The 26,204-nt window shown below is 51.5% G+C and overlaps 1 protein-coding gene across 2 annotated transcripts in view; it reads right to left on the reverse strand.

Annotated features, from left to right (window-relative positions):
• Positions 1-26,204, reverse strand: part of TGFA (transforming growth factor alpha) — a 103,010-nt gene that overhangs the window by 45,066 nt on the left and 31,740 nt on the right. For both annotated transcript variants that reach the window (XM_062208704.1, XM_062208703.1), the window contains exon 2: positions 19,633-19,686. In XM_062208704.1, coding sequence (XP_062064688.1) covers positions 19,633-19,686 — 54 coding nt within the window. The remainder of the gene's footprint in view (positions 1-19,632; positions 19,687-26,204) is intronic.

Raw genomic sequence — 26,204 nt, forward strand, 5'->3', positions numbered from 1 at the left:
TGAATGGAGTCCCCCAGGACAAACCCACGTCAAGGCTGGGCAACCACAAGGCAGTGGGAGGTGCTGGGAGGCCCAGTGGCTTCAGCTCAGTAGAGTGCAGGAGACCGACAATCTTCATGACCCAAACCACGTTCTCCAGCTGGGCGTGATGTAAGGAAAGTGACCGCCACCCACGCATGTGCCAAGCAGACCACCCTGCTCGGGATGGCGCCACCAAAGTCCCCTGCACTTCCAGGGGTTGCTGTGGATTGGGAACAAGAAGGACAAAAGTGTCACCTTGTCCCAGTCTGCCAGCCCCCTCCTGGGAGACGGTGGTATAACCTGGTTATAACCAGACAAACTTTGGGAGCGACCACCAGGGGGAGCTGGGAAGGGGGAGAGCGCGCCATCTTGTCCCGTCTGATTCGAGCCACTCCACAGCTGCACAATTGCACTCTAACAGGTGCTGGAACGTGCAGTCTCCTCCACCCGAGGGCAGAGGATTCTTCAAGAGGAATTATCGGGCTCTGATATGGGCCATGGTCGGTGGGTGGCATGTGGCCCCAGCATATTCCGGGCCAGACTGTGCCACCCTCCATGTCAAATGCAGACAAGATGTGTGTATCTTTCCCACTTCCTAGACAAGGAACCAGGAGCCAGCAGCCGACGTGACTCATCTGAGGAAGCCAGAGCCATGTCAGGGGCCCAGCATGCTCTGCTCTCTCAACCCTGTTCTTTTTCCCTTCTCTTCCTGTTCTAGACTGTCATGTTCACCTGGAGGCCCCCTGATATCCCTTCTGATTACTAAACTGGATTTATGTCAACAGGGGTTTCCCATATTCCCACTGATAATTTCAAAACCCAGCTTCCATTTCATAACCTTCCATACGCTGAAGTAACCAGTTTCAACTCTGCTGCCTCCCCAAGCCTCGCAGTCTCTGACTGTGCCTCAAGTGCGTTCTGCAAACCAAAGGTGGCTTTCCCGCTATTCCTTCTCCCTTTGGGTGTGAATGCTAACTTCTACAGCAGTGGCTCCTGATGCTTTTAAGTTGACCGCGTTCTCATTTTCAGATGTTGAATAGATTGCAACAGTAATGAATATCGTTTTGGGTTCTTTTGTGTGTATGGAGAGGAAACAACACAGCAGGAGTGGGGGAATGTCGCCTGCAGACAGTGGAAGGCCTGTGAAATCATTTGGTCTGGTCCTACCAAAGTAAGCACTGGCACGACTCAAAGTTCAATAAATCGATAGCAGGCTGGTTTTTTAAAGATGATAATTCAGTGTGGCCCATGAATGATGTTATAAATATCCAAATGGCCCCTGACACACATGACAAAACCTCCTTATGCCCATGGAGTAAGCTATTAAACACGCCTCGCACTTGGTAGCAGCAAGCGACAGCTCCAACCACCAACACGGCCGTCTCCCCCTGCCACACTTCCAGTGGCTTTCTGGTAGACAGCCTGTGAGGACAGATGGCTCAGGAAGGCCCCTCCCTCCATTCTGGACAACTCATGCATGGTCTTCTTCTGCAGGTGGCAATCTGGAGTAGGTGTGTGAGTAGGAGGGGTATTCTAGGAAATCCTTCCAGAATGATCTAGGACCACCAGGGGAGACTGGGAGGCCTGCACACCCCGTGTCAGGTGCACTGTGGCATCCATTTGTTGTGGTTCTGATGGCTTCTCACTTCTGCACACACCTTCATTTGCCTCCACCTCACACACTCAAGTGTTCCAGGATCTTCCACACACCCCAGAAAGGAAAATGCAAACAGTAGTGTAGCCAGCTTCCAAAACAAATAAAGTAAATCTGCTCATGGCCTCACCCATACTTAGGTATCTAACAACGGTAAACAAATGCTGAAGGAGGAACAGGACTTTAGAGCCAGAAAGGAACCCAAGGGGTGAAGATGATGAAATGTGGAGGGGTGACTTCCTAAGGCTGTGGCTTCGGGTCCAAGTCTGGAACTCCTCACCCAGGACCAGCTAACGTCCAGCTACAGCTCAAGTTCAAATTCGGCTTTTCCTCCTTGCCCAAATATATTTGTTTTCTATCACTGCCACAACAAATGATTGCAAACTTAAGGCCGCAAAACCACACCCATTTATGAACTTGGAGTTGTGCAAGTCAGAAGTCTGGATTGAGTCTGACGGTGGCTAACATCAAGCTTTCGCCACCATCAAACTCGGTTCTTTCCGGAGCCTCTTGGGGAGAGTCTGCTGCTTTGCCCCGCCCAGCTCCTAGAGTCTGCCCGAATCACCCTGGCCTCTGCTTCCCTCATCACAACTTGTAACTGATGTTGACCCTCCCACCTCCCTGTGCAGGGCCCACCCACAGAATCCAGGAGCATCTCCCCATCTCGAGATCTTCAGTTTAATCGTATCTGCAGCGTCCCAAAGGCCACGGAAGGGGACATCTGCACTATTTCTGGAGATTCAGAGGTGGACATCTTTGGGGGATCACACCGGACACAAAGGTCTCCCTCCTGCAGCCCAGCCACCAGTGTATTATCTGCAGAAGATTCTAAAATGAAAACACTGACTGGAGTAGCAGGAAGAGGAAACCTAAGCTTTTGTTTATACAACTAATCCACAGACCAATAGGTCTGCTGGAACTACAAAAACCTAAGCAGGTGTGCAACGGCAAAACTGTACACGGGAAACCTGGCCCCCAGTTCAAAGTGACCCGAATGATCCAAACCTGAAAAACTTCCATCAGAATGGGAAAAAATAAGCAAACCCCACCCTCAAGTAAGAGACCACCAAGTGCATCATCACCATTTACAGAAGCACCTTGTTTAACCCTCAGCCCGTGAGTCGAGACAAAATGCTCCATAAAAAGCCGCCGGGTCCTGTGCTGTCCATTCCAAAGCAACTCTAAACCCTCCCCAGCGTCTCTTATCATCCCAGAGTTTCCTGATAAATATCTTGCTGCAATGAACATTATCAGTCAAATCTGGACACAAATCCACCCATGCTTATTTCCTTAGGATAAATGCTTAGAAGTGGAATTTCTGGGTCAGCGAGTGAGCAGGGCATACAAGTCTTTTAACAGCCTTGAATACGGGAGGATTGCCAAATGGCTCTCATAAAAGTTGTAACAATTCACACACGCAACAATACAAGTCTCCAGCCTCATCTGCTGTGTACACGGACAGCTTTTATCTTTGCTAATTTGGTCAATTAAATGTTATCTGGCATTGATTTGCATTTCTTTGATACTAGCAAGGCTACACTTCCTATGTTTATTGACCACATGTAATTTTACTATTGTGTCTTACTTATTTCAGTAATTTGCTCATTCTGTTATTGGTGTGTTAAAATGTTTGCTAGTCTTTCATAGGAGTACTTTGTATATTAAGCATATGAATCCTTTTTAGGATTTAAATACTGACAAATACTGCTTATGGTTTTTCTTTCTATAGTGGTTTCTATAGTGTTATTTTGGCACTGTTCAGAAATTTATCACTTTTATAGATCTCTTTTCCTGTATGGTTTCTGTCTTTGAGTTCTGATTTGTCCTGCTTTTTAAGTTATATGAGTATGTAACTTTCTTAGAGAAATGTTATGCTTTCACTTTTTAAATATTTTAGTCAGCTAGAACTTAGAATGAACTTTAGAAAGTCACCAAGTTTTCAGACCCAAGTTTCTTTTTAAATGTTTAGCTACCACCTCAGAACCATTTGTGACAGATTCACTCTCTCTCTCTACTGATGTGAAAGGCTACTTCTATCATGTGTCAGCTTGCATGGTGTAAATGAGTCTCTTTGGGGATTTCCCATGCTTCTACATACATGTATCTTTTCTGATGCCAGTGTTAGAATGTTTGCATTATTTCAGCTTCATAGTATTTATTAATATGTGATGGCACTAATCCCTCCACGTTTTTGTCAACATTTTCTTGTGCCTTATTCTTAAAGGCAAACTCCAAAAAAAAAAAAAACATTTAGTTAAGTTCATGCTTACCCAGCCCGATCCTATGAAAAGAGTAACTAGGGTTGCCTTAGATTTCTAAAGCAATAACAGAAAGAACAATTGTACAACATCATGCTTTCCCATTATAGCATGGGTCTCTTTTGTAGTTAAATGGTTATTTGAAAGCACAGTTTGAGAGTATTTCTCAAAAAAAATTCTGAACATGTCTTTCAAAGATTATTCCTACATAGTCTATAGCCTGTATTTCATTATTATTTTGAAGGTGATTTTCTCCAGTATATTTTGTATTGTTACTGTGATTATTATTGTTATTTTTTTGTTGTTGTTGTTTCATTTGGAGCTTTTGCCTTGTTAACTTTTTACACGTGCAGTACTATCAGCCATAAGCCCAACATGGTACAGCAGCTCCCTAGAACCTGGGCACCCTGCATAACTGGAGCTTTAAAACCCTTGGATAGAAACTTTCTATCCCTGCCCCCACCCTGCCTGTCCAGTGTATTTCTGATGGGTGATTAATGATTTATAGAAAAACCACTGTTTTCTTATTTGTACCCGTGTGGATTCCCCTAGTGTTTCTAATAGGCATTCTGGGAGTTGAGGGGTTTCCTGGGCATGTAACTATGTGACTTACACATGCAATGATCTATTTCCTTTCCAACCGGAGTTTGCTGAGCAGTGAGGCTGCTGCACAGCTGCCACCGCCCCACACGTGTGGCCCCTGAAGTCTGCCAGTGGATGGAAAGAGGCGTGGCTACCAGAGCATCACCACTGTTGTCTGGAGCGCGGCGCTGCTCTCCAGTTGTTGCTAGATTATTTGTATCATTTTATGAAAGCTAGACTTTCAGGCAGGCATTACTTCCCAAATAAGCATCACCCATAATTCTCACACTCAAGCAGATCTCTACAGCTCCCTCCAAAATACTCTCCCATCAGAGCACAAGGCTTTTTGCAGAAAACAGCAAGAAAGAACCTACTTCCAAGGTTGAGGACATCAAGTCCACATAACATTGTTTCAGTCACGCAGTGGCTATGAAAGGAGGCAGGTGCAGAGGCAGGGAGGATGCTGCCGTCCTGCCCCGGCTTTGTGTGCGGAGGGAGGGAGGGAGATGCACGCGCACAGATCCAGTGTGTAAGAAGAGCACGCCTGCCAGTGCAGAAGGCCTGGTATCTTCAATACCGCAGGCAGCAAACCCTTTCCTAGCCACTGGATCTTCTCTGCTATAGACAGGCAGGTGAACCCAGCCTCAGTGTGCATTAGAGTCAGGACTCCAGGGCCTTTGCTCTCCCCATCCCAGCTCCATGCCTATGGTTTCCTACTCTGGCTGCACAGTAGAGTCTCCTAGTATTCACTTATGATCCAGGCTGACTGTGTATCTGTTGCATCGGGCTTTGTGCTAAAGAGGCAGAGAGTCTCCCATTCCCCATCTTCAAGGAGCACACCATGGAGACAGCAGGGGAGAAAAAAAATTTCAAAAACAAAGGAATGGACCAAAGGACAAATTGCTTTTGCCTACATGGGTCGGAGAAGCCCCCTGCGGCAGCAGTTGTGTGACCTGGGTCTGAAAGTCAGCAGCTCTACAAGGGGGCGGGAGAAGGCGCTGGATACTTGGGCTGGAGCTCAAGACTGGGATGAGACCAAGCAGTGCGCTCTCAGGGGCTGGCGTTCCAAGAAGGAAGGAAGGGATGGGAGTAGGAAAAAATACAGGATTCTAGAACTGTGAAATAAATATGAGTCACACGAGTTAACTTGACATTTTCTACTAACCACCATTAGGGAAAAAAATTAATGTGAATATGTTTTATTTAACCCAGTTTTGTCAAAATAGTGTCATCTTAGGAAACAACCGAAACACTTACTATTTAGAATTCATTTTTTTAAACACGCTAAGTCTTCACAATTCGGTCTATATGGCATATTTCTGACATCTCAGTTTGCACTAGCCACATGTCAGGAGCTCCCCAGCCATGTGTGGCTGCCACAGGGGACACCCAGTTCCGGACAGAGCTGCCAGAGGCTGTTAGAGACCAACTCTTTTCAAGGAGGGTGTGTGTGCCAACGGCCTGGGCATCAGGAACTCTTCATTTAAAAAACATTAATTAAGCATCTTCCCCAGGCCAGATTTCCAATTATGTCAGTCTTTGAACACCCATAAAATATACTATTTCAAAAGGTCAGTGCCGCCAAAGCCTTCCCTGCCTAAATAGCATCCTGGTTATGTGCACTCACAAAGCTGTATCACTTAAGCCAAGTTTAAAATAACAAATCAGTGTTCAGTATTAAGAGCAAGACCACCAGTCAGTGCCGTTTTACAAAAGCAAAGCCTTGGGTAGCCCTGTAGTACCCACTCTTCACCAAGGTTGATCATTTGACCTTGAAAGGTGACCAGCAGGGAGAGGGCCTGCTCAGCTCAGTGACTGCCCCCCCCCGCCCCGCCCCCAAGCCGGTGGATGCTGCCTCCACCAAACCCAAAGACAAAGGACATCCACTGGGGCCCTCCGTGCTGTTGGGTTGACTCCTTATGTGGGGGCCTCTGGAGGCTCCCACGCGGACCCTTTACAGATGTAGGTTTGCAAATGTTTTCTCCCACTCCATAGTTTGTTTCCTCATTCTGGCGATCGCTTCCTTGGCTGTGCAAGAACCTTTCCGTTATATCTCATCCCACTTGCCTATGTTTGCTTCTGTTGCCAGTGCTTTTGGGTTCATATGCAAAAAACAACATCACCCAGGTCGTGGTTGTGGAACTTTCCCCTTTGTTTTCTCGTGGTTTTACAGTTGCTGGCCTGACACTGGAGTCTTTCACTACCTTGAGTTGACCTCTGTGTATGAGATGAGGGTCTTTAAGCACGTGAGGCAATGTGTACGTTAGCTAGTTTGATTTAGTCATCCACAAATATAAACATGTGAAAATATCATGCTGTATAACGGGTACATAATTTTTATTTGTCAACTTAAAATATTAAAAAAAAAATTTTTAAATGTTTTTTTAAAAAATTTTAAGTGCTGTTTGCTTGCAAAAAAAAAAAAAAAAATCAATTCTCTGGGGAAGGTGTTCCATCCCCTCTGGCAGAGGCCAGCCTGCGGCTGGTGCTTCCTGAGGGGGACTTGCACACCACTCTGCCAGCTACTCCTCACCTCCACCATGGAGCAGACCCCAGGGGCAAGGACTGCTCCCATCCACCTGGACGTCCAGTACAGCCCTCCACAGTACACCCTCCAGGCATCAAAATACTTTTTAAAAAGGAAGTCAATTGAAATTAGGGCAAGGGACCCTTTGGATTAATAATATCTTGTTTCTCCAAGGTTCTTTTTCCCCAAAAATATATGATTTTCCTCCTTGTCCCCAGATGGTTGAGAATTTAATCCCAACAGCTCCAGCTCCTCAATGGCGTACACGCTCCACTTAGTGATCTAATTATTCTCCCGTCTTTATGTGGCTCTAACCTGTACTCCTGCTCCGATTTCACAGCATTGGCATCAAAAAGGAAATTAGCAGTGAGCTTTTCCCACATCAGTGCCTATTAATAGGGCCCACATGATCCGCAGCCTCTCCCTGAACCCTGGGTGTGAAGTGGGAGCGACCCACTTGTAGGTTAGACTACTGCAGCGGGGGTGGGACTTCCTCAGCCAGCGGTCCTGCTGCGGCCCCCTGTGTGTGTGGGACCTGCAGGAAGCCAGGAACTCCCTGTGTCGTCCTCCCCCACCCTGCTGGGCCTCTGCTTCGCCGGCTGTGGCCCTCCCCAGGGTGTCCCTGTGCTCCTCTCCCATGCCTCCAGGCTCCCTCGGGTGCCTCAGGATGGCAGCAACCTCTCACATCTCCCGTCACTGCCACCGAAGGGGGCAGACGGAGCTTCCTCTGCGCTGGGTACCACCATTCCAAAAATAAAGCTCCATTTTTTTGGCATCTACTAGAATAGCTGGTCTCATATGCCACTTCCCAGCAGGCAAAGGGGGGCTTCCTTTCATCTGTTTTTTTTTTTCCCCAAAAATGTTTATGTATGTATGTAAAGATTTATTTATTTGAAAGGCAGAGTAGCAGGGAGGGAAGGAAGTTGGGAGGAAGAGAGAGAGGGAGGGAGGGAGGAAAAGATGAAGGAGAGAGGGAAGGAGGGAGGGGAGAGTGAGGGGGAGAGAGAGAGAGAATCTTTCTCTGCTAGTTCAGTCCCCAACTGCCTACCATAGCTGGGGCTAGGCCAGGCTGAAGCCAGGAGCCTGGAACTCCACTGGGTGTCCTGGGGACCCAAGCATTTGGGCCATCACTGCTCCCTTCCTAGGTACCTTAGCAGGAAATTGGATTGGAAATGGAGCAGCCAGGACTTGCACTGGTGCTCTAATACAGATGCTGGTGTTGTAAGCAGTGGTTTAACCTGCTGCACCACAATGCCAGCAACCCATATTTTATTTATTTTCATTTTATTTGAAGGAGAGAGATTTTTGGCCACTGATTTACTCTCCACATGCCAGGGCTGGGCCAGGCTGACGTCAGAAGCCCAGTCCCCTACATGGCTTAGGGCTCCATCACCTGCTGCTTTCCAGTGTGTGCACTGGCAGGAAGCTGGATCAGAAGCACAGCAGCCAGTACTGGAGTCAGGCACCCTGGGTATGGGATGCAGGCGTCCGAAGTAAAACGCCTGTCCCTGGTCTCGTATCAAATTGCTCACTTACATCATCAAAGTTCTTTACGACTTCAGGCCGTAATCTGCCCCTGCCACCGATGAACAATTGGGCGTTCCAGATACTGTTTCTTACACCTCTGTTATTGCTTTCTCACTTTCTATCTTTGTAAATCTAAGTGAAAGGATTTATATAATACACACATAGGACTGAGAGTGCACCTGGCCCTGTCCTAAGGGCTTTCTGTATATCATCTCATTTAATCCTCACAACTCCACGAGGCAGGTTCTGTTGTCACCTTCCCTCTATAGGTGGGGAAACTGAGGCACGAGGTGGCTGAGGAATTCACTTGAAGTGGATCCCCATGGGGCACGGTTAAGAGCTGAACCCGAGTCAGCCGACCCCATGCTCCATTTTTAACTGCTGTGTTATCAACACTTAGGGGTTTTATTTTAGACACCTTTGCAGGAAGCCAAAGGTCTCAGCAGCTCACCTGCTGTTGAGAAGCAGAAGTTGAGCAGAGCACAAGCCATCCCCTAGAAATCTCTCACGCGGATATGCCCCCAAGGTAGGGGGCACGTGGGCAACTCCACACACAGGAAAGCTGGGTGACAGGGCTGGGTTTGGAACCCCACTGACTTTTGACTTCCGAGTCTACAGGTTCAATCCCCTGTATTTCCTAGGTCTCCTAACACAGCCCAGGAGAAGAGTCTAAGACACACCTATCCACAGCCAGACTTGTGCAAAGACACTTTGACAATAAAAACCCAGACAACTCAGAACAAAGCTATCAGTCTCTGGAACTGACACGGTCTTGGAAGAATTGACATCGGATAAAGGAAGATTCTGTCGTTTTGTGCCAAGAAAGACGATAAAATCCAATCAAAGCTTATATACACACACACACGTGATGCACAGGCACACTCGTGGGCACATGCATGTGTAATTACCTGCACACACAGTTGCACACACTTTGAGATCTATGTCTAGTTTCTCATGAAACGAAGATTAAAATGCAGTTTCCCTGTCTTGGAGAAGGGGAAGAAAGAGTGTCATACAGTTACATAATGCAGTGTTGGCCAACCTCCCCTCATGTGGCATCTGTGGTCTGAATGGGATATGCATGTACCTGTGTGTGTATTTTTTAGCAGAGTGGTGGGGTGGGCATTGTGGTGCAGTGGGTTAAGCTGCAGCTTGCGATGCCCACATCCAATATCGGAGTGTTGGTTCAAGTCCTGGCTGCTCCACTTCTGATTCACCTTCCTGCTAATGTGCTTGGATTCCTGCCACCCACAGCAAAAAACCTACATGGGGTTCCTGGCTCCTGACTTCAGCCTGGCCCAGCCCTGGCTGTTAAAGTCATTTGGAGAGTTAACCAGTGTGTGGAAGATGTTTCCTTCCTTCCTCCCTCCCTCCCTCCCTCCCTCTCTCTCTCTCTCTCTCTCTCTCTGCCTTTCAAATAAAAATAAATAAACCTTTTTAAAAAAAAAAACACATACTGATGAAGTGCTTAGAACTCTTCAGCAACTTATCTGGGTTTAAATCCCAGCTCCACTACATTCTATGTGACCTTGAGCAAATTGACTTCTCTGTGCCTCAGCTTTGTCAACTGTAAAATGGGATTAATAATGGTACCTTTTCTTAGTTCTAGAAATTAAATAATACATATCGAACAGTACCCAGCATACAGTGAGTGCTCCAGAAATGTGAGCTCATATTAATTATGTGAATTCTATTTTTTTTTTTTTTTTGGACAGGCAGAGTGGACAGTGAGAGAGAGAGGCAGAGAGAAAGGTCTTCCTTTGCCGTTGGTTCACCCTCCAATGGCCGCCGCGGTTGGCGCGCTGCGGCCGTCGCACCGCGCTGATCCGATGGCAGGAGCCAGGTGCTTCTCCTGGTCTCCCATGGGGTGCAGGGCCCAAGGACTTGGGCCATCCTCCACTGCCTTCCCGGGTCATAGCAAAGAGCTGGCCTGGAAGAGGGGCAACCGGGACAGAATCCGGTGCCCCGACCGGGACTAGAACCCGGTGCCACAAGGCGGAGGATTAGCCTAGTGAGCCGCGGCGCCGGCTTGTGAATTCTATTTTGATAAAATAGAAATTCATTTTAAAGTGTTACTGAGTTCTTAAAGAGCACTTGGCCATTATGTATATTAATGAATAATTCAGGCACACCCACCGTCTGTGGGTTCTCACACATGGGTCTCTGTTCTGAAAAAGGCTGCACAGTACTGACCAAAAGTTAAGTCCTTGCAAAGTTCCCTCAGATGACAACTAAAATCTCGTTATTTGGTGGGGTGTGCATTTGGGATCCTGGAGCTTTGTGCTTCTCTGAGTGTGCTTACTTAATGTAACATTAGGTAGGAAGCTGGCTAGAAGTGGAACCGTATGGACGCCAGGCCTTGTCATACCCCCGACACTGCAAGAGCCATCTGGGGCAGATTGCATAGCAAGATCGCACGCCCTCCACTCTCAGGGTCTCAAAAACGCCTCCTTGGGCTGACTGTGTGAGGCAAGGGATACAGGTTCATTACCTTCCAAGCCCCCACAAGTCCAGTTACCAAAGGGATTCCTCCCCAGGTTGCTCTGTGACCACTGGGAAGGTCAAGCTGGTCTCCTGAGCCCCAGGCTGCACGCCCAGGGAGAAGGATGGAGCCCTCACTCTACCTCCTCTTAGCCACTTGGTGCTGTGTGAGGTAGCTGAGAAACAGAGTCAGTGCCACTCAGCAATCCCAAGGCCGGATCTGTAAAGTCGTCTTGCAGTATCCACTCTGATAAACCGATCTGTCCACAATGCTCATGACAAAAACTTAAGAAGGGACACTCAGAAAATCTGTAAACCAGTTACGGGGCCTGCTAAGGGGGGATATGTACACCTGGCTGGACTGGAATGGCTGGAGGTCTCTTCATTCACACGTAACCAAGTGCTCCAGGCCCATCTCCAAAAGCACAGGCTGGGGGTCTGGGCTTGGGCTTCCGGCACACACAGCTGATGCCTTACCAGAAAGCCGTGGTCATCATTTCATCACAGCCAGGCCAGCAGAAAGAGGATGCGTGGAGGTGATGGCCCAAGGCCTGAGGTTTTAACTTCTCCTTACCACGCTCCTGGGTGAACGCTAGCACGCTGGTCCTGGAACACACACATTCCCCCCAAGACGCAGCGCTGCCCAGCTGGGAGCAGCAAGAGCCCCCAGGGTGGGCAGGCGCTGGGCTGGCCCCTTGAGCTGACAGCATCTCAGAGCTCAAGGCCATTTGCTGCTCATCCTCTTCCTCCCACTGAGCTCTAGCAGAGTGGTTGGGAGCTAGGGGCCCCAGGAATCTGCATCAACACGGTCTGCAGGACGAGTGCGACGCACACCGAGACGTGAGGAGGGCCGTCCTCGGACTTGACTACAGGGGACACGACGCACCATCGAGACACAGGAGTCGCTTCCCAGCCTGGGCGTCACCAGGGCTGAGAGCAGACGAAGAACAGGCTTAGTGAGAGCAGTGAAAGTGGCTTCTGTGTGCCTGGATACCCCAAGTGCTTTACAAATGGCGAGCACGCCAGGCTCACGGCGGCCCCATGCGCAGGTACTGTTATCATTCCCATTCTACAGAGGACCCCCCCAAGGCACAGAGAGCTTAAGTAACTTGCTCAAGTCTCAAGGCTAGTAACTGGCAGAAATGGAAGCTGAACTTGGCCCGGTCTGGACCTGGAGTCTTCGCACCTGAGACACTTGCCCTAAGGCTGGGAGGAGCCCAGAAATGCTCCACTAGTCTGTTGAAACCCATAGGTATCAAGTTCTTAGAATTTCTGAGAAGTGGGTCAAGAGTTAAACGCCACAGGGGCACGCTGAAGAGTGTGAGTTAACATCACCAGAACTCTAGGGCAGACTGGCAGTTGTTGGGGCCAACCTACCCAGGCAGCGAGGTCCCTGGGAGGGATGCTGGCCACACTGCAGAGACAGGGCAGCCCTCAGGCAAGGTTGGGGGGCAGGACCCCACGCCCCAGAAACAGCAGTGCTGCCTGAGTGATGGCTACAATCTCTGGACAGTAAGACGCAGATAGCCAGCACTCAACACGCACTGGCAGACAGCCCCGTGGGACAGCCAAGCAGCCACTGACTGCGCTTTCGCTACGGAAAAACAGGAAAGTACAAGGGAAACGAGATTATCCACCAGAGATAACGAATGCTGACATTCTGCCGTGCTCGCCCTTGAATTTACATCTGGCATACAGTTCGGAATATCACTCAGCTCCACATCCTAGTTTAATGTCCTTGAGGTCACTGCCTTTGTTATGATCAGGGCCCTACACATAGTAAATGCTTATTAAATATTCGTTGATTGAGCAAATGATTCAAAGACTCAGCTTGGACTAGGGCCGCTGATCTGGGCGTCCTCCAGGTCTGAGGGAAGCTTCCATGCCTGTGGCTGACGCTGCCCGCTGGCCCCTCGTCACTTGCAGCCTTCTCCTTCCAATGCTGCCAGGGCTGTGGGGTGACCTCTCGGCCAAGGAAGAACCCAATCTGATTCTTTCTGGAGGCCCTGAGCCAAGAAGCACAGACATGGAACGAGCTGGGGTTAGAATGATCTTCATGGTGGGTACCGAGTGCTGGCCACAAACCACAGCCACGGAGATTCCCCAGTCGCCCTGGCTGCTCAGCCTCTCCCTGGACTCCCTAAGGCCTGGCCCCTGTCACGCAGGTGGAGGTGTGGTTGAGACCTGGCTCCTGCCACCAAGGTGGATGCGTGGCCATGTTCTGCTGTTGCGCCTGGACATCCTTTGTGTCAGCTTCCAAGCTGATAGTCACAGTGCAGAAGAGACAGAAGCAGCCCAGAGCCACAGGGAACGAGATGCAACTATACGGAGATTAGGCAGCATGTAGTTGCAAACTTAGATTAAAAACGGGAAATCGGAATGTGGCAGGAGTGCCGTTTGCTACCAAGAAACTCACCACGGTAGATCATGGCTTGGAGACGTTAAAATCATCAACGTAATATGCCTGGCTCAATGGCCTGATATCAGGGCTCATGGTCCATTCCCATGTGTAGTCCAGGATTGAGCACAAAGCCCAGTATAAGGCAGGAGTTGATAAATACTGGTAAATAAATGTTGAAAACTAAAAAGTGGAAGAACAGCAAGGCTTCTATAGGCCTAGATTTTTTTTTTTTAAATCCCTGAATTTTGTCATTTGCCTTCCTCTTTCAAAAAAAGCAGCACCTGACTTGCCCAATCCCATACTCTGCCTCTTTTGCTAAAATACCTGGACTGCCACCCTCAGCATGCAAAAGCCCAGTAAGTTGACTACTCGAGTTTACCAGCCTATTTCTGTGCATTCCAATTAGGCTGCCTATTTACCGAGAGGCCATTTATGTTGGTTCCCAAACCTGTTTATGTCGGTCGCACTCATTATTCCATTTACGTAATTACATATTACGTAAATTAATGAAATATCTGTGCATAAGGAAAGCGCTGTTGTTCCTCTAGGTTGAGTGTTTTGGAAAGACTGGATGAAGATGGGAATTTGAATAGCACTGCTGTCAGATCAGGGGCAGACAAGACAACCATCAAAGGCTACGGTGGCGGGGGAAGTGTTCAGTCCCAGAAGACTTATGGCCCTGGCTCTGCAAGTGTCGAAGTCCTTAGGAAGAAATCACATCTTGAACTATAGAAAATGCAGTATGGGTGCAATTCACACAAGCACAATGATGTAGAATGCCAACATCTGAATCTACTAAGACCTAAAACAAGAGAATCATAGCATAGTAACGGCCCTTTCTCTGAGTAACGCCCTTCGAAATTCCCTATTTTTAAAAAACACTCATTTATTTTTAAATTTATTTGAAAGGCAGAGAGAGAGAGAGAGAGAGAAAGAGAGAGAGATCTTTCATCTGCTGGTTCACTCCCTAAATGCCCACAATGGTCAAGGCTGGGCCAGGCCAACGCGAGGAGCCAGGAGCTCCATCTGAGCCTCCACATGGTGTCAGGAACTCGAGTACCTCTACCATCAAGCTGGATGGGAGGAGGCAGAGGCAGGATCAGTCCAGGCACTCCAAACCCGGGATGCGGGTGTCCCAGGCGGGCGGCAGCTTACCCCACTGTGCCACAGGCCTGCTCCACACATTCTCTATTGTCAGCGATTCAATTTCTCTTTTTTTTTTTTTTTTTTTTTAAAGCTAGTAGTGCTCAACTAAAATGCTGCTGCAGCTCACAGTCTGAGAAGGCACCGACTGAATCCTAGTCCTTCATTTTACTGATGGGGAAGGGAGTCCAGGGAGGCACGGTCGCCAGCCTGGATCCCATGTCCCGCGTCTGGCAGCTGATCCGCACGGTCTCCTCGGAAACAAGCAGGAGATGGCATGAGGCGGTAGACAAGGATAAATTCTGGGGAGAGAAAGGCAGATCTCACATTTTCTCCCCTTGCTCCTTGGAGCATCTGTGAACGCAGGGACGCACAGGTGCATGTGGTTTCAGCCCAAACGAAGACGCACCAAGTCTCTGTGTGACAGACACATATCACATACCTGGGCTGAACATGTGAGCCTTCTAATTTTAGACTGACTTCAGCACCATGTGGGAAAACTCAGACAAAGGAACAGGGAAGCAGTTTGCAGTTGTGAAAATCTTTTGTTAGGTGAGATGAGCAAGAGCCAGGTCCCTTGTTTGCCAGCTGACCCACGCTCTGTTTGCCAAACAAGACCTCAAAGACTTCCCTCCCTCTGTGCACTCCGGCCCAAACTCACCGTCTCAGCATATTGAAGCCCAGAGCCCCCACGAAGCCCCGAGCACCAGCTCCCCATGCAAGCTGATCATAGGAACAGTCCCCGTGCATAACCCCACGCTATCTCCAGGTCGTTTCAGCACCAAGCCTGAAAGGTCTCCCAGATGCTAAGCCAAACAAGCCCTCAAACACACCCCACTTCTCAGCAGACACAGGCGAGAGGAAGGAGCAGAAGTTCAGCAGCTTAAAGAGCCATGCAGAGTACCCAGATCACCCAAGGCACACAGCAGAGGGAAGCCAGGGCCTGGCTCCCAGGTGCCCCAGCCAGGGCCTCACCACACCCCATCGGTCATTAGAGTCTCACGAAAATAGGAGAACCAGATGGGCAGCCTGGGAACGGTGACACATTTCTGAGGGTTAAGCAAGCAGCCACCCAACAACTTCTGAGCTGTGGTGCATTCTGTCCCTTTTAAGGGGCATTAAAATGCCTTTGCAAGATGGGTCATACGTCCTGCCTTGGGAGGGTGTGACAGATGTTCTAAGCTTTAGGTGCTGCCACCCTCAGCTGCCTCCAGCTAATGTTTCCTTTGGTGCTTTATAAATGGACAAGCAATCGGATAAAAATGTCCTGGCCCAAACTCCAGACTCTGGATTTCACTCCCAACTCATGCACAGAGCAGGTGCCCCCATCATGATGATGCTCTCCTTATGGGTGGGCTCCATAAGGGCAGGAAGAGACAGCCTGAGTTTTTGCACAGTCCCAGCAGCTGGAGAGTTAGAACCTGAATGCACAACGACACCTGATTCTAAGAGAATCCGATATACGACCGACACCCTCCCACTTCCCAACCATGGTCCCTGGAAATTGATCACTGCAGTGCTTCTGGAAAACCCAACTGCAGCTCATAACCTTCTCAATGCAGCTCCCCAGTCATCCGTACCGATCCATCAGAGCGGTCTTGTGTGAAAAACCTAGCAGGCTGCTCCTGACGGATGCCCAACAGATGAGGAAACAAATCCAAGCAACAACCAGACACGTAACTCACCCTGCGACTCGAACAAGCCAAGACCCACTGAACCCAACCAAGATCCCTGACCTCCAGCCTCCGGCACCAGATCCCACCATTGTCCCACCCAAAGCAGATGTCTGGGAAGCCTTTACTGCTGGCAACACCAGCGTCCTGTGATTCTGGTGTCACCTCCATATGTGGGGGTCTACGGAATGGGAGAAAGAAGCCAAGGAAACAGAAAGCAAGGCCAACTGCAGGTGTCCGATAACAACAACATGAAACTTCTTTAAAACTCCAGAGGATGAGCCCCCATCTCCTTTGAGAGCGTGCACACCTGGGATGGGCACATGGAGCCGCCAGTTCCCTCTCCGCAGAGCTCCATGAACGTGTCGGGCTCCCCCCCAGGGCAGGCCTGTACCCTGTGGCTCCAGCGCTGTCACTTGGGGATGCATCACCAACTAGCTCGTTCATGACTGCTCCCCATTCTGGTCAAGCCTTAGAGTGGAGAGACCTGCATATTTACATTATGGAAAAGCCCTCATAAGCCTTTGTCCTGTACCCGCTCTTCTTCACACCTAAATTGATGGTTCTGGGATTTAGCAAACGAGCTCACCAAAATCCAGAGCAAAAGGAGCTGGGGGCTCAGAGGTGAATGTCGCCCAAAAGGAAAAACTAATGCATTTCTAAGAAACTGAATGCCTGAAAGAAATGTCTATCAGTAGGGAACACCACACGAAACATCGAAGTATCACAAAATCAGATACAGCACCCTCTACCCTGCATCTTTTTTTTTTTTTTTTTTTTTTTTTTAGGCAGAGTGGACAGTGACAGAGACAGGTTCACCCTTTAATGGCCGTCGCGGCCAGCGGGCTGCGGCCAGTGCACCGCGCTGATCTGAAGCCAGGAGCCAGGTGTTTATCCTGGTCTCCCATGCGGGTGCAGGGCCCAAGCACTTGGGCCATCCTCCAATGCACTCCCAGGCCATAGCAGAGAGCTGGCCTGGAAGAGGGGCAACCGGGACAGAATCTGGCGCCCCAACCGGGATTAGAACCCGGTGTGCGGGCGCCACTAGGTGGAAGATTAGCCTGTTGAGCCACGGCGCCAGCCTCTACCCTGCATCTTAAAAATGAATTTTTTGCTTTCATTGGTGTGGTCATGGAGCCAAGGTTATGTTTTTAAAAGCACTTATCATATACCCTTAATGAAGGGTTCATGAGTGAAATAAGCTTTGCTTTCAAATACCCGGATCTGTGGATGATTCTTATAATGCCATGGACAAATAGTTTTACTTCCTACATTAGCCAAGAGTTAAATCCACCCTTACTCCAATGCTGGGGTAGTGAGTGTGGCTGGTGGGTACTGGGCCCCAGTTTGAGCTGCACTCACCCAGGATTCAGCCCTGGCTAGGGAGGAGTGGTAAGGCCTACCATGGCCTAGGGAGCCTTCCAGGAGACAGAAAGGCCTCCCTAAAAGGAAAGAACGTGAAGCAAACAAGCCTGGACCAGTCACGAAGTCCTAGCTTTTGGAGGGGTGACAACAGTTCAGTCATCGCAGCCCAGCCCTCTCTGGAATCAGCTCTGGGGCCCACAGGGAAGACCTTTCTCATTAATCGCTAAGAAAGTTCTTTAGCTTAGTAACTCATCCAGCAGAGAGCAGCTCAGGGGCCACACAGAGGCAGCCGCCAATACTGGGACATCACACGTTGTGGCCCTGCCTGCTCTCACTCATCAGCTCGCTCTACAGAGGGCATCAGCCAGTCACAGGATGGTGTGCCTCACAGCAGGATCTCGACAGCTCGTAATGAGAGGCACTGAACATCAGGAAGGTGTCAATGTCAATGTTATACCAGGAACGAGGGACAAGGGCTGGTCACCGCTGCAGCAGGGCAGTCCCCTTCTGGATGAATGCTTCAGGTCTCCTCAGATCTTCCCAGCAGGCCCTGGGCCCCTCCTAGAGGTCTAGGCAGGGGCTGTGCCAGGCCCCTGGGGAAACAGGCTCAGGGACAACATCCTTTAGCTCTTCTTGCCTGTATGAATGGACGGAGGCTTGGGAGGATGGGGTCAAAGAACCAGGAGAGCCTCTCCCCTCATGGAAGGGCACCATCAGCGTTTGCCTTGCAGTGTGTGCCCTGAAAGTGACTCAGCAGAGAACCCAGCTCCTGGCCTACCAGGTCTGGGACCTGGAGGAGCTGAGGGGAGGACCGTGCAAGAGAGCCAGGGAACCAGGCATGGAGGCCCAGGCCTCCTACCCACCCATCTGGCCTAACTTCAAGGCCTTTATGCTTCAGTTCCATCCCGCTGGGCCTAAGAGCATGCAAGAAAGGCGAGGAAAACACTAGGACATCTCGTCCTGTGGAGATGCCCAGTATCTAAACAAGTGGTGACTGCTGATTGGTGCCGGATCCAGTTCTCCCAAACAGCGCCAGAGGGGGCTGCTGTAGCAACAGAGCTGGAGTGGAAGTCAGAGGAACCGACTCCATGCTAACAAGGGAGCAATGGGGCTGGCAGCCTCCTGCATTGCTGAAGAGAATCAGCGCGATCCACCTGGAGCTGGGAGCAGGCAGTCTGTACCCAGGATCCTCAATCACTCCTGCTCCCCAACATCCAGCCCAAGGAAAAATTCAAAGCAAGGAAAAAGCCCCTAGGCATGAAGATAGAGCATTGTAACTTTAAAATCTGGAAGCATCACAAATGTCCCCTGGGTCAGGGCTTGGTGACATCACGCATGCCTGTTTTAATAGTTTCGTGACGTTTTCCATGGATACATTTCAGGACATCCCAGCAACATGGAAGAACGCACAACCCAACAATTCTGTCTGAAAGCAACTTGCACCTGTAAAGGCAGGTGCTTCCCTGTAATGCGCGATCCCACGTGCTTTGCCTCCTGCGCTTCCCAAGCTCCCCAATATATCGATCCAGGATCTTAACGATGGAAACAAAAAAAGGAGGCTCGCATACAAATATCCAAAAATAAACCAGAACACAACTGCACAAAGCTCACCAGGCAGATGCAGCCTAGCAAGTTCAGGAATCTGGGGCCTTGGGGGAGAATGAACATGTGAGCTGGAGAGACGCAACCAGTTCTGAGCTCTGGGGTCCTGCCGGCCCCGCTTCCCAGTGCACCTGCCTACACAAACCGTCTGAACCGCTGAAGGGAGATGGGAGAAGGCAGGCCCCTGTGCAAGCCAGGAACTGCCTGCCTTGGGCCTAACAGTTAAGACCTTCCTTCCAGTGAGCAAGGAAAGGGCTCAGGCACAGGTGCGCCCAGTGGGCAGGAAGCCAGCAAGGGAGCGCTCCAGGTGACAGCCACAAGTTCCACAAACTAGGCCCTGTCTGTTCCCTTCGCTCAGCCCACACACCACCCACGGCCCCAGGAGAGGCTGGACTCACCGTTGAGGGGCGACGTGCTGTTCTCCAGGGCTTGGCACACAGCCAGCAGGATGCCTGCGAGGGGAAGAAGAGAGACAGCAGGTAAGAGCCCGCCTGGCAAACAGCTTTCTCGGGGGGTTCCAGGACAGGCCCTTTGAGGGTGGGTATACCATCTGTGGGCCCAGCACAAAATGAAAACATGCGATGACCTTGTTCAAAGAGCAGACACTAAACTCCTTCTATCTTCCCACAGTCTCTCTCACCACCTGTCGTGGTATTTTTTAAAACACTTTATATTAAAATCATTTATTTATTCATGAGGGTGAAGTGGAGGAAAAATTGCCATTGGCCAGGCCAAAGTTGAGAGGCAGGAACTCCATCCAGTCTCCCATGTGAGTGGCAGGCTATTTGAGCCACCACCTGCTGCCTCCCAGGGTCTGCATCAGTAGGAAGCTTGAGTCAGGGGCCAGAGCCAGAGATGGGACCCAGATACTACAATATGGGACACGAACGTCTTAACCAATGTCTTAATGGACAGGCTAATCACCTGCCCTGAGTTTGTATCGTGGACAGATGCACAGAACATAACACACAAGGGTATCTACAGGCAGGACGTCATCCTTCACAGGCCCTCGGGGGCCAGTGACAACGTGTGCAAGTAAGCAAGGGGCCCCTGATGGCTGGGTCCCCATGCCATCTCACCCCGCCCCACCCCAGGCAGCAGCTGGACTGACGTGCTGTGACCCATCTGGGGTGGGGAACTATAATCAGGTATCCGCTCTTCCCAGGGACCCGTGGTCCCCACCCAAGATGGATGGGCCACCCCAAGGGTACTGCACCTTCTATGCCAGTACGTGCTGGGCACTTGGATGAGGGGAGGCGGAGAGGCCTGCCCGCTGCCCACTGATACAGTGGAGCTGCCAGCCCGGGAGAGGATGGCTACCACCATGCTCCCCTCCCCGCCACACCCCAGCCAAGATGCCAGGGGGTACACACACCCAACCTCCACCTCTGTGTCCAGGTTTCATCAGGAGCAGAGCAGGGCAGAGCAAGGACCCCACCCGGGGGAGGCAGGAAGATGGCAGGAATCAGGACCCTGGGAACCCAGGCTCCAAGCCTGCATTGCATACTCCACTGGCCCACTAGGCTTCGCTTACAAGACACAAATGCAAAGATAAAACCATACGGTTTCGGCTGGTGCCGCGGCTCAATAGGCTAATCCTCCGCCTGCGGCGCCGGCACACTGGGTTCTAGTCCCGGTCGGGGCACTGGATTCTGTCCTGGTTGCCCCTCTTCCAGGCCAGCTCTCTGCTGTGGCCTGGGAAGGCAGTGGAGGATGGCCCAAGTGCTTGGGCCCTGCACCCCATGGGAGACCAGGAGAAGCACCTGGCTCCTGCCTTCAGATCAGCGCAGTGCGCCAGCCGCAGCAGCCATTGGAGGGTGAACCAACAGTAAAAGGAAGACCTTTCTCTCTGTCTCTCTCACTGTCCACTCTGCCTGTCCAAAAAAAAAAAAAAAAAACCACACACAACATAGGGTTTCAAGACTGTAGCTGTCGAGCAGTGAACCCAAGCTCATGCCCCTCTGAGCACGGAGCACCGCGCGACCACATAGCCACCCGTGCCAGCAGATGCCCCCGGGGGCTCTCACATTACCCTACAGAGATTTCTGGAAACACAGCAACAACACTCAGTGAAGAAAGAACCTCTTGGGAGTTATGCAATCAAGATGAGCTAAACTAGAATGACTTCCCCAAACTGAACTGTGAAAAGGTGCCCTGGTGTCCATGCGGAGGGCCTGGGACAGGTCAGCCCAGCAGGTGGACAAACCGAGTGAGGTCAGAAAACCAGCCAAGTCCTGTTCTCACTCTTGCACTGCACGGGGCCCAGGCAGCCGACCACTCCGCAGACTGTGAGGGCGCCTCGCCCCTTCTCCCTTAGGGTGTAGACACGGAAGTCCTGACTCAGGGAAAACACACACCTGGGACAGAGACAGAAGCGTTCAAACAAGAAACATCCTAAGAACCTCAGACAGCTTTCCCTGGAGGCCCGACATGAACTCTCCCGACTTCAGCATCCTGAACCACGTATTTGGGCTGGAGTTGGGGCAGGGTGGAGGGACAGAGAGCGATAGTTAGCAACAGCACGCGACAGCACACACGTCTCCCTGAGCAATTCTATTCTGGCTGCCAGGTGACACTAATTTTTGTAAGTGTGACTCTTGGGGTCTCCCTGGATACATGTAAAGGGGTAAGCGAGGGGCCAGTGTTGTGGCACAACAGGTTAAAGCCCTGGCCTGAAGTGTGGGCATCCCATGTGGGCGCTGGTTCTAGTCCCGGCTGCTCCTCTTCTGATCCAGCTCTCTGCTATGGCCTGGGAAAGCAGTAGAAGATGGCACAAGTCCTTGGGCCCCTGCACCCACTTGGGAGACCTGGAAGAAGCTCCTGGCTCCTGATTCTGGATTGGCTCAGCTCTGGCCATTGCGGCCATTTGGGGAGTGAACCAGTGGATGGAAGACCTCTCTCTGTAACTCTTTCAAATAAAAAATAAAAAAATCTTAAAAAAAAATAAATAAAAAATAAAGGGGTAGGCATGTAATCCACACATCTGGCGTTCCTAACCCAGCCAGGAAAAGTCTAAGGAGCTGTACACTTGAAGCTGAGGAAAAGAGGTGATGTGTGGCCTAGTGGTTAAGACGCCTGCATCCCACATCCGAGGGCCTGGGCTCTGCTCCTGACTCCAGCTTCCTGCTCCAGCAGACCCTAGGAGCAGCAGGTGATGACGCACATGGTTGGGTCCTTGGACCCACATGAGAGGCTGGGGGTGGGTCCCTAGCTAATGGCTTCGGCCTGGCCCTGCGGTTGTGAGCATTTGGGGAGTGAACCAAGGGAAGGGAGCACGTGCTCTCTCTAATAAGTTAAGACAACAAAAAACCTCGGGAGCAGTCATGTTCTGCCTCTCCTGGCACTGCCGCACAGCAGTCTGGGCTCGGCAGCCAGTGACCCAGAACAGCAGCAGAGGACGATGCGACGACAACGCAGGACATGCTTTGCATGCCTCTGGCGGGAGGCGTGACGGGCCTGTCCCTAGTGCCCGAGCTTCACGCCTCACTCCCTGCCCCACTCCTGTCAGTGAGGGTGAGCACAGCCCAGCTCCCAGGCTTCCCGCAGGCGTCCGCTGAAGCAAAGCCAAGATGAGAGCAAGTGCATGCAATGGAGTGCGGTGGACACCAGCTCTCCAGGAAGACACCAGTGTGGGACGTGGCTGCTGCCCATACCCCAGGACAGGCCGCTTTGCCTCCTGGTCCTCACCCATGAGCTAGCAGCTGCCAAACTCACTGCTTTGGGAATTAAGGTTTGCAAAGCCACCATGCCCACAGAGGGAAGAGGCCCTGGGACACAACGTGAGGCCTCGGCTTCCTCTTACCCCCATAGGAAGCTCCCTGGGTGAGGGGGGGGGGGGGCCTGGACCCGGAGGTCAGGGTCAGACCTCTCTCGTCTCAGGGGGTGGGTATCAGTCCCACTGAGCACACAGCAGTCCCAGGCCCAGCGCCAGGGCTGTATGGGGGGTTATCTCACCTAGTCCTCGTGATAGCCATGAGCCGGGCACCTCCCAGCCTCACCGCCTTCCATCCAGCGGATAGAACTGATTGTACGGATGAGGGAACCGAGGCTTACACAGGCTAAGAAATTTGCTCAAGCTGCAGCAGTCAGGTTCAAGCTCACCTCAGTCCAACTGCCATGCCCAAGGGAGTGAGCAGTCGCCACTCCAACAACAGTCCCTCCGACCACAGCCCTCACGGAACCCTGGCGGGGAGGAGTTCATCAGTGCCCCTCCCTACCCAAACAGCAGTCCAAACAGCAGGCTCGGCAGACACAGGGGAGTCAAGCCTCTTGGGACTTTCCCATGGCCCCCAGTTTCCCTGAGGGGCTGGGGTGCCGGCTTCTGGGCTAGTAGCTGCACAATCTGCACAGACCCAGGGGCCCTGACCCCCAAGCCGGATGCTGTGCTTATAAACCAGGCTGCATGAAGACCCTGCAGGAACATGGGGCCTTGGCAGCCCCGAGGCGTGTGGGCAACCAGGTCAGGAGTGGGCAAAGTCTGGCTACAGGACCAGGCGCCACACACAGGGGCTCAAAGAGACACATGGTGCAGATGGAGCCTCGGTGCCCGCAGCCATAGGGCCCTTCTGCCTGACTTTCAAAACCAGATCTTGGGGCCGGCATTGTGTCACAGTGGGTTAAGCTGCCACCTGCGACACTGGCATCCTATATGAATGCAAGTTCAAGTCCTGGCTGTTCCACTTCCAACCCAGCTCCCTGCTCATGCTCCCAGGAAAGTACCAGGTGATGACCCAAGTGCTTGGGCCGCTGTCAACTACATGGATGACCTGGATGGAGTTCCAGGCTCCTGGCTCCAGCCTGGCTCAGCCCCAGCCACTGTGGCCATTTGGGGAGTGAACCAGCATATGAAAGATCTCTTTTTCTCTCTGTCTGTAACTCTGTTCCAAATAAATAAATTAAATGTGTTATACAAAAGCTGGGCTTGTACGTCACAGGCCCTCTGATGGATGGCATGCAGGCAAGAATCCCAGTTAGGCTGCTCCTGCCAGATTTGCACAAAATAGCTCCAAGAGGGGAATCCCAAGATTGTGAACTTCAAAAAGGAAAATGGAAAAAAGAAAAAAAAAAAAAAAGGCACAGGTGTCACGGGGAAAGCCACACACAGTGGAAGAAAGACCTCAGGAAAAGCCTGACCCCTCGTTCCCAAAACAGAGTCAGAACCCAGGCTACCTCCAGGAAGGACAGGGATGCCGCACTGATAAGTCAGCTCTGTGGCGCTCAGGTGCACGTTTCCAACAGAAACAATGTAAGAGGAAGGGCCGGCCTGTTTATCTCCTGAGGTGACAGCAGTGGAGCCATCCTGAAACGCGCTCGCCCATGTGCGAACGGGAAATGCTCTGGGAGATGCTGGGCACCCAGCTCCCCTGGGCCCCAAAGCAGGGCTCCCCTGGCTCCTGCCTGGCCTGGCAATCCTGGGAGGAGCCCCAGGCTGTGCCTTCAGCATGGGAACCTCCATCCTCAACTACCTGCCACCTGGGGACCCCCTCTTCTAAGGACACTGAGCTGTAGTGCCTAGATGTGGGGTACCTGGGCCCCAGCCACTGGAGCAGAGGCAACCATGCCCTGGCCTGGCCTCCACTGTGGTCAGCATTTGCTCCCAGGCTCCCTCATACTCCACTGGATGGAGCTGTTGTTCCCTCTAGGATCCAGAGCTCATCCATTCGTGGATCCCCTGAGCCAGGCTTCCCAGGTAAAGGGTGAGGTTTGGGTGTCAGGGCGGCTGGCGAGAGGCTGCAGCAGGTCCTTTAGGATGAGGGATGCTCTGGATTCAGAGGTGGTGGCAAGGGAAGGCCTGCAGGTGAAGCCCAACGCAGGCAGGAGGGACATGAGTCTGTGCCCAGGGAGCAGCCAGCTGCCCCTTCCTCTCCCACCATGCCTGGGCCCAGGGGTCATGAGGAACCCAGCCAGGAGCTCAGGGAGCAGACAGTGGTCCCCGAAGGGGGAGATCTGCCAAGGCAGCCGAGGGAGCAGAGAATCACGTGGACAAATGGGCCGCACAGAATTTGGAGCCTACAGTACAGGCTCAGGGCGTCCTCCCTTATGAATCATATCCCAGCGCTTCAGTGTTACTTGCGAACATTACTGGATTTTAACTGCCTAGTGAAACCTGCCAAATTGTATGATTTTTATCAATGTGTTTATATCTAAGAGGTTGATAGCCAGGAAAAGATTCTGGCTTCAGGGTAGGAACCGATTAGGCAGAAGGAACAAAAGGGAACACCCTGCAGACAAGGTCAGCAAGGGGAGCTGGTGGTACCAGGGCAGCAGAGCCCGCCCCTACCCTAACCTTGAGACTCTCCAGTAACTGATTAGGATATCAGGACCGGAAGCATCCATGTGGCATCTCTCATCAGAGGACAGCCCTCAGAGGAGCTGCGCTCTCTGGCCTGGGAACAGGTGACACAGTTCACATGTACACCTGCTCAGAGCCATGCCAGTGCACCTGCTCAGAGGACCACAAAGCTGCCACAGGATTTGCAGGGGGGCTGGCCCAACAGCTTCAGAGTGTCCTGGGGATGGCAAGGACTGGAGTTCAGAAACGTGGCTCAGGAATGAACCCCATAGGGCAGGCGGGTCAAGGGGATGTAGGGCTCTTTCCGCCAACATCTCAGCCTTTGGAACGCTGCTCTCCAAACACATGCTGGAGCCAGCTGCCAAGGGCAGAGTCTTCCAGAGAATGAATGAGAAACGGCTGGTGTTGTGTTCCTGACCCACAGAGCAGGGAGGGGCAACTCCAAACTGCAAAGCCCCAGCAGTGAGGTCCGGACGGTGCACGTCTCTGTGCCAGTGGCAGAGCAGGGGACACAGCCCGAGGGGTGGCTCAGTCACTGTGCCCGGCACTGCGACCAGAAGTGATAGCAGCCAGGCTCATGTGAGCACTTCCTGTGTGCTCTGCAGCATCCCAGTCAGTACCCGGGGTGCAGAGCAGACAGCACGGGCGAACCCCTCACCCGGAGCACCTGCCACCACA

Source organism: Lepus europaeus, chromosome 13 (assembly GCF_033115175.1).
Source record: "Lepus europaeus isolate LE1 chromosome 13, mLepTim1.pri, whole genome shotgun sequence".
Lineage (NCBI taxonomy): Eukaryota > Metazoa > Chordata > Mammalia > Lagomorpha > Leporidae > Lepus > Lepus europaeus.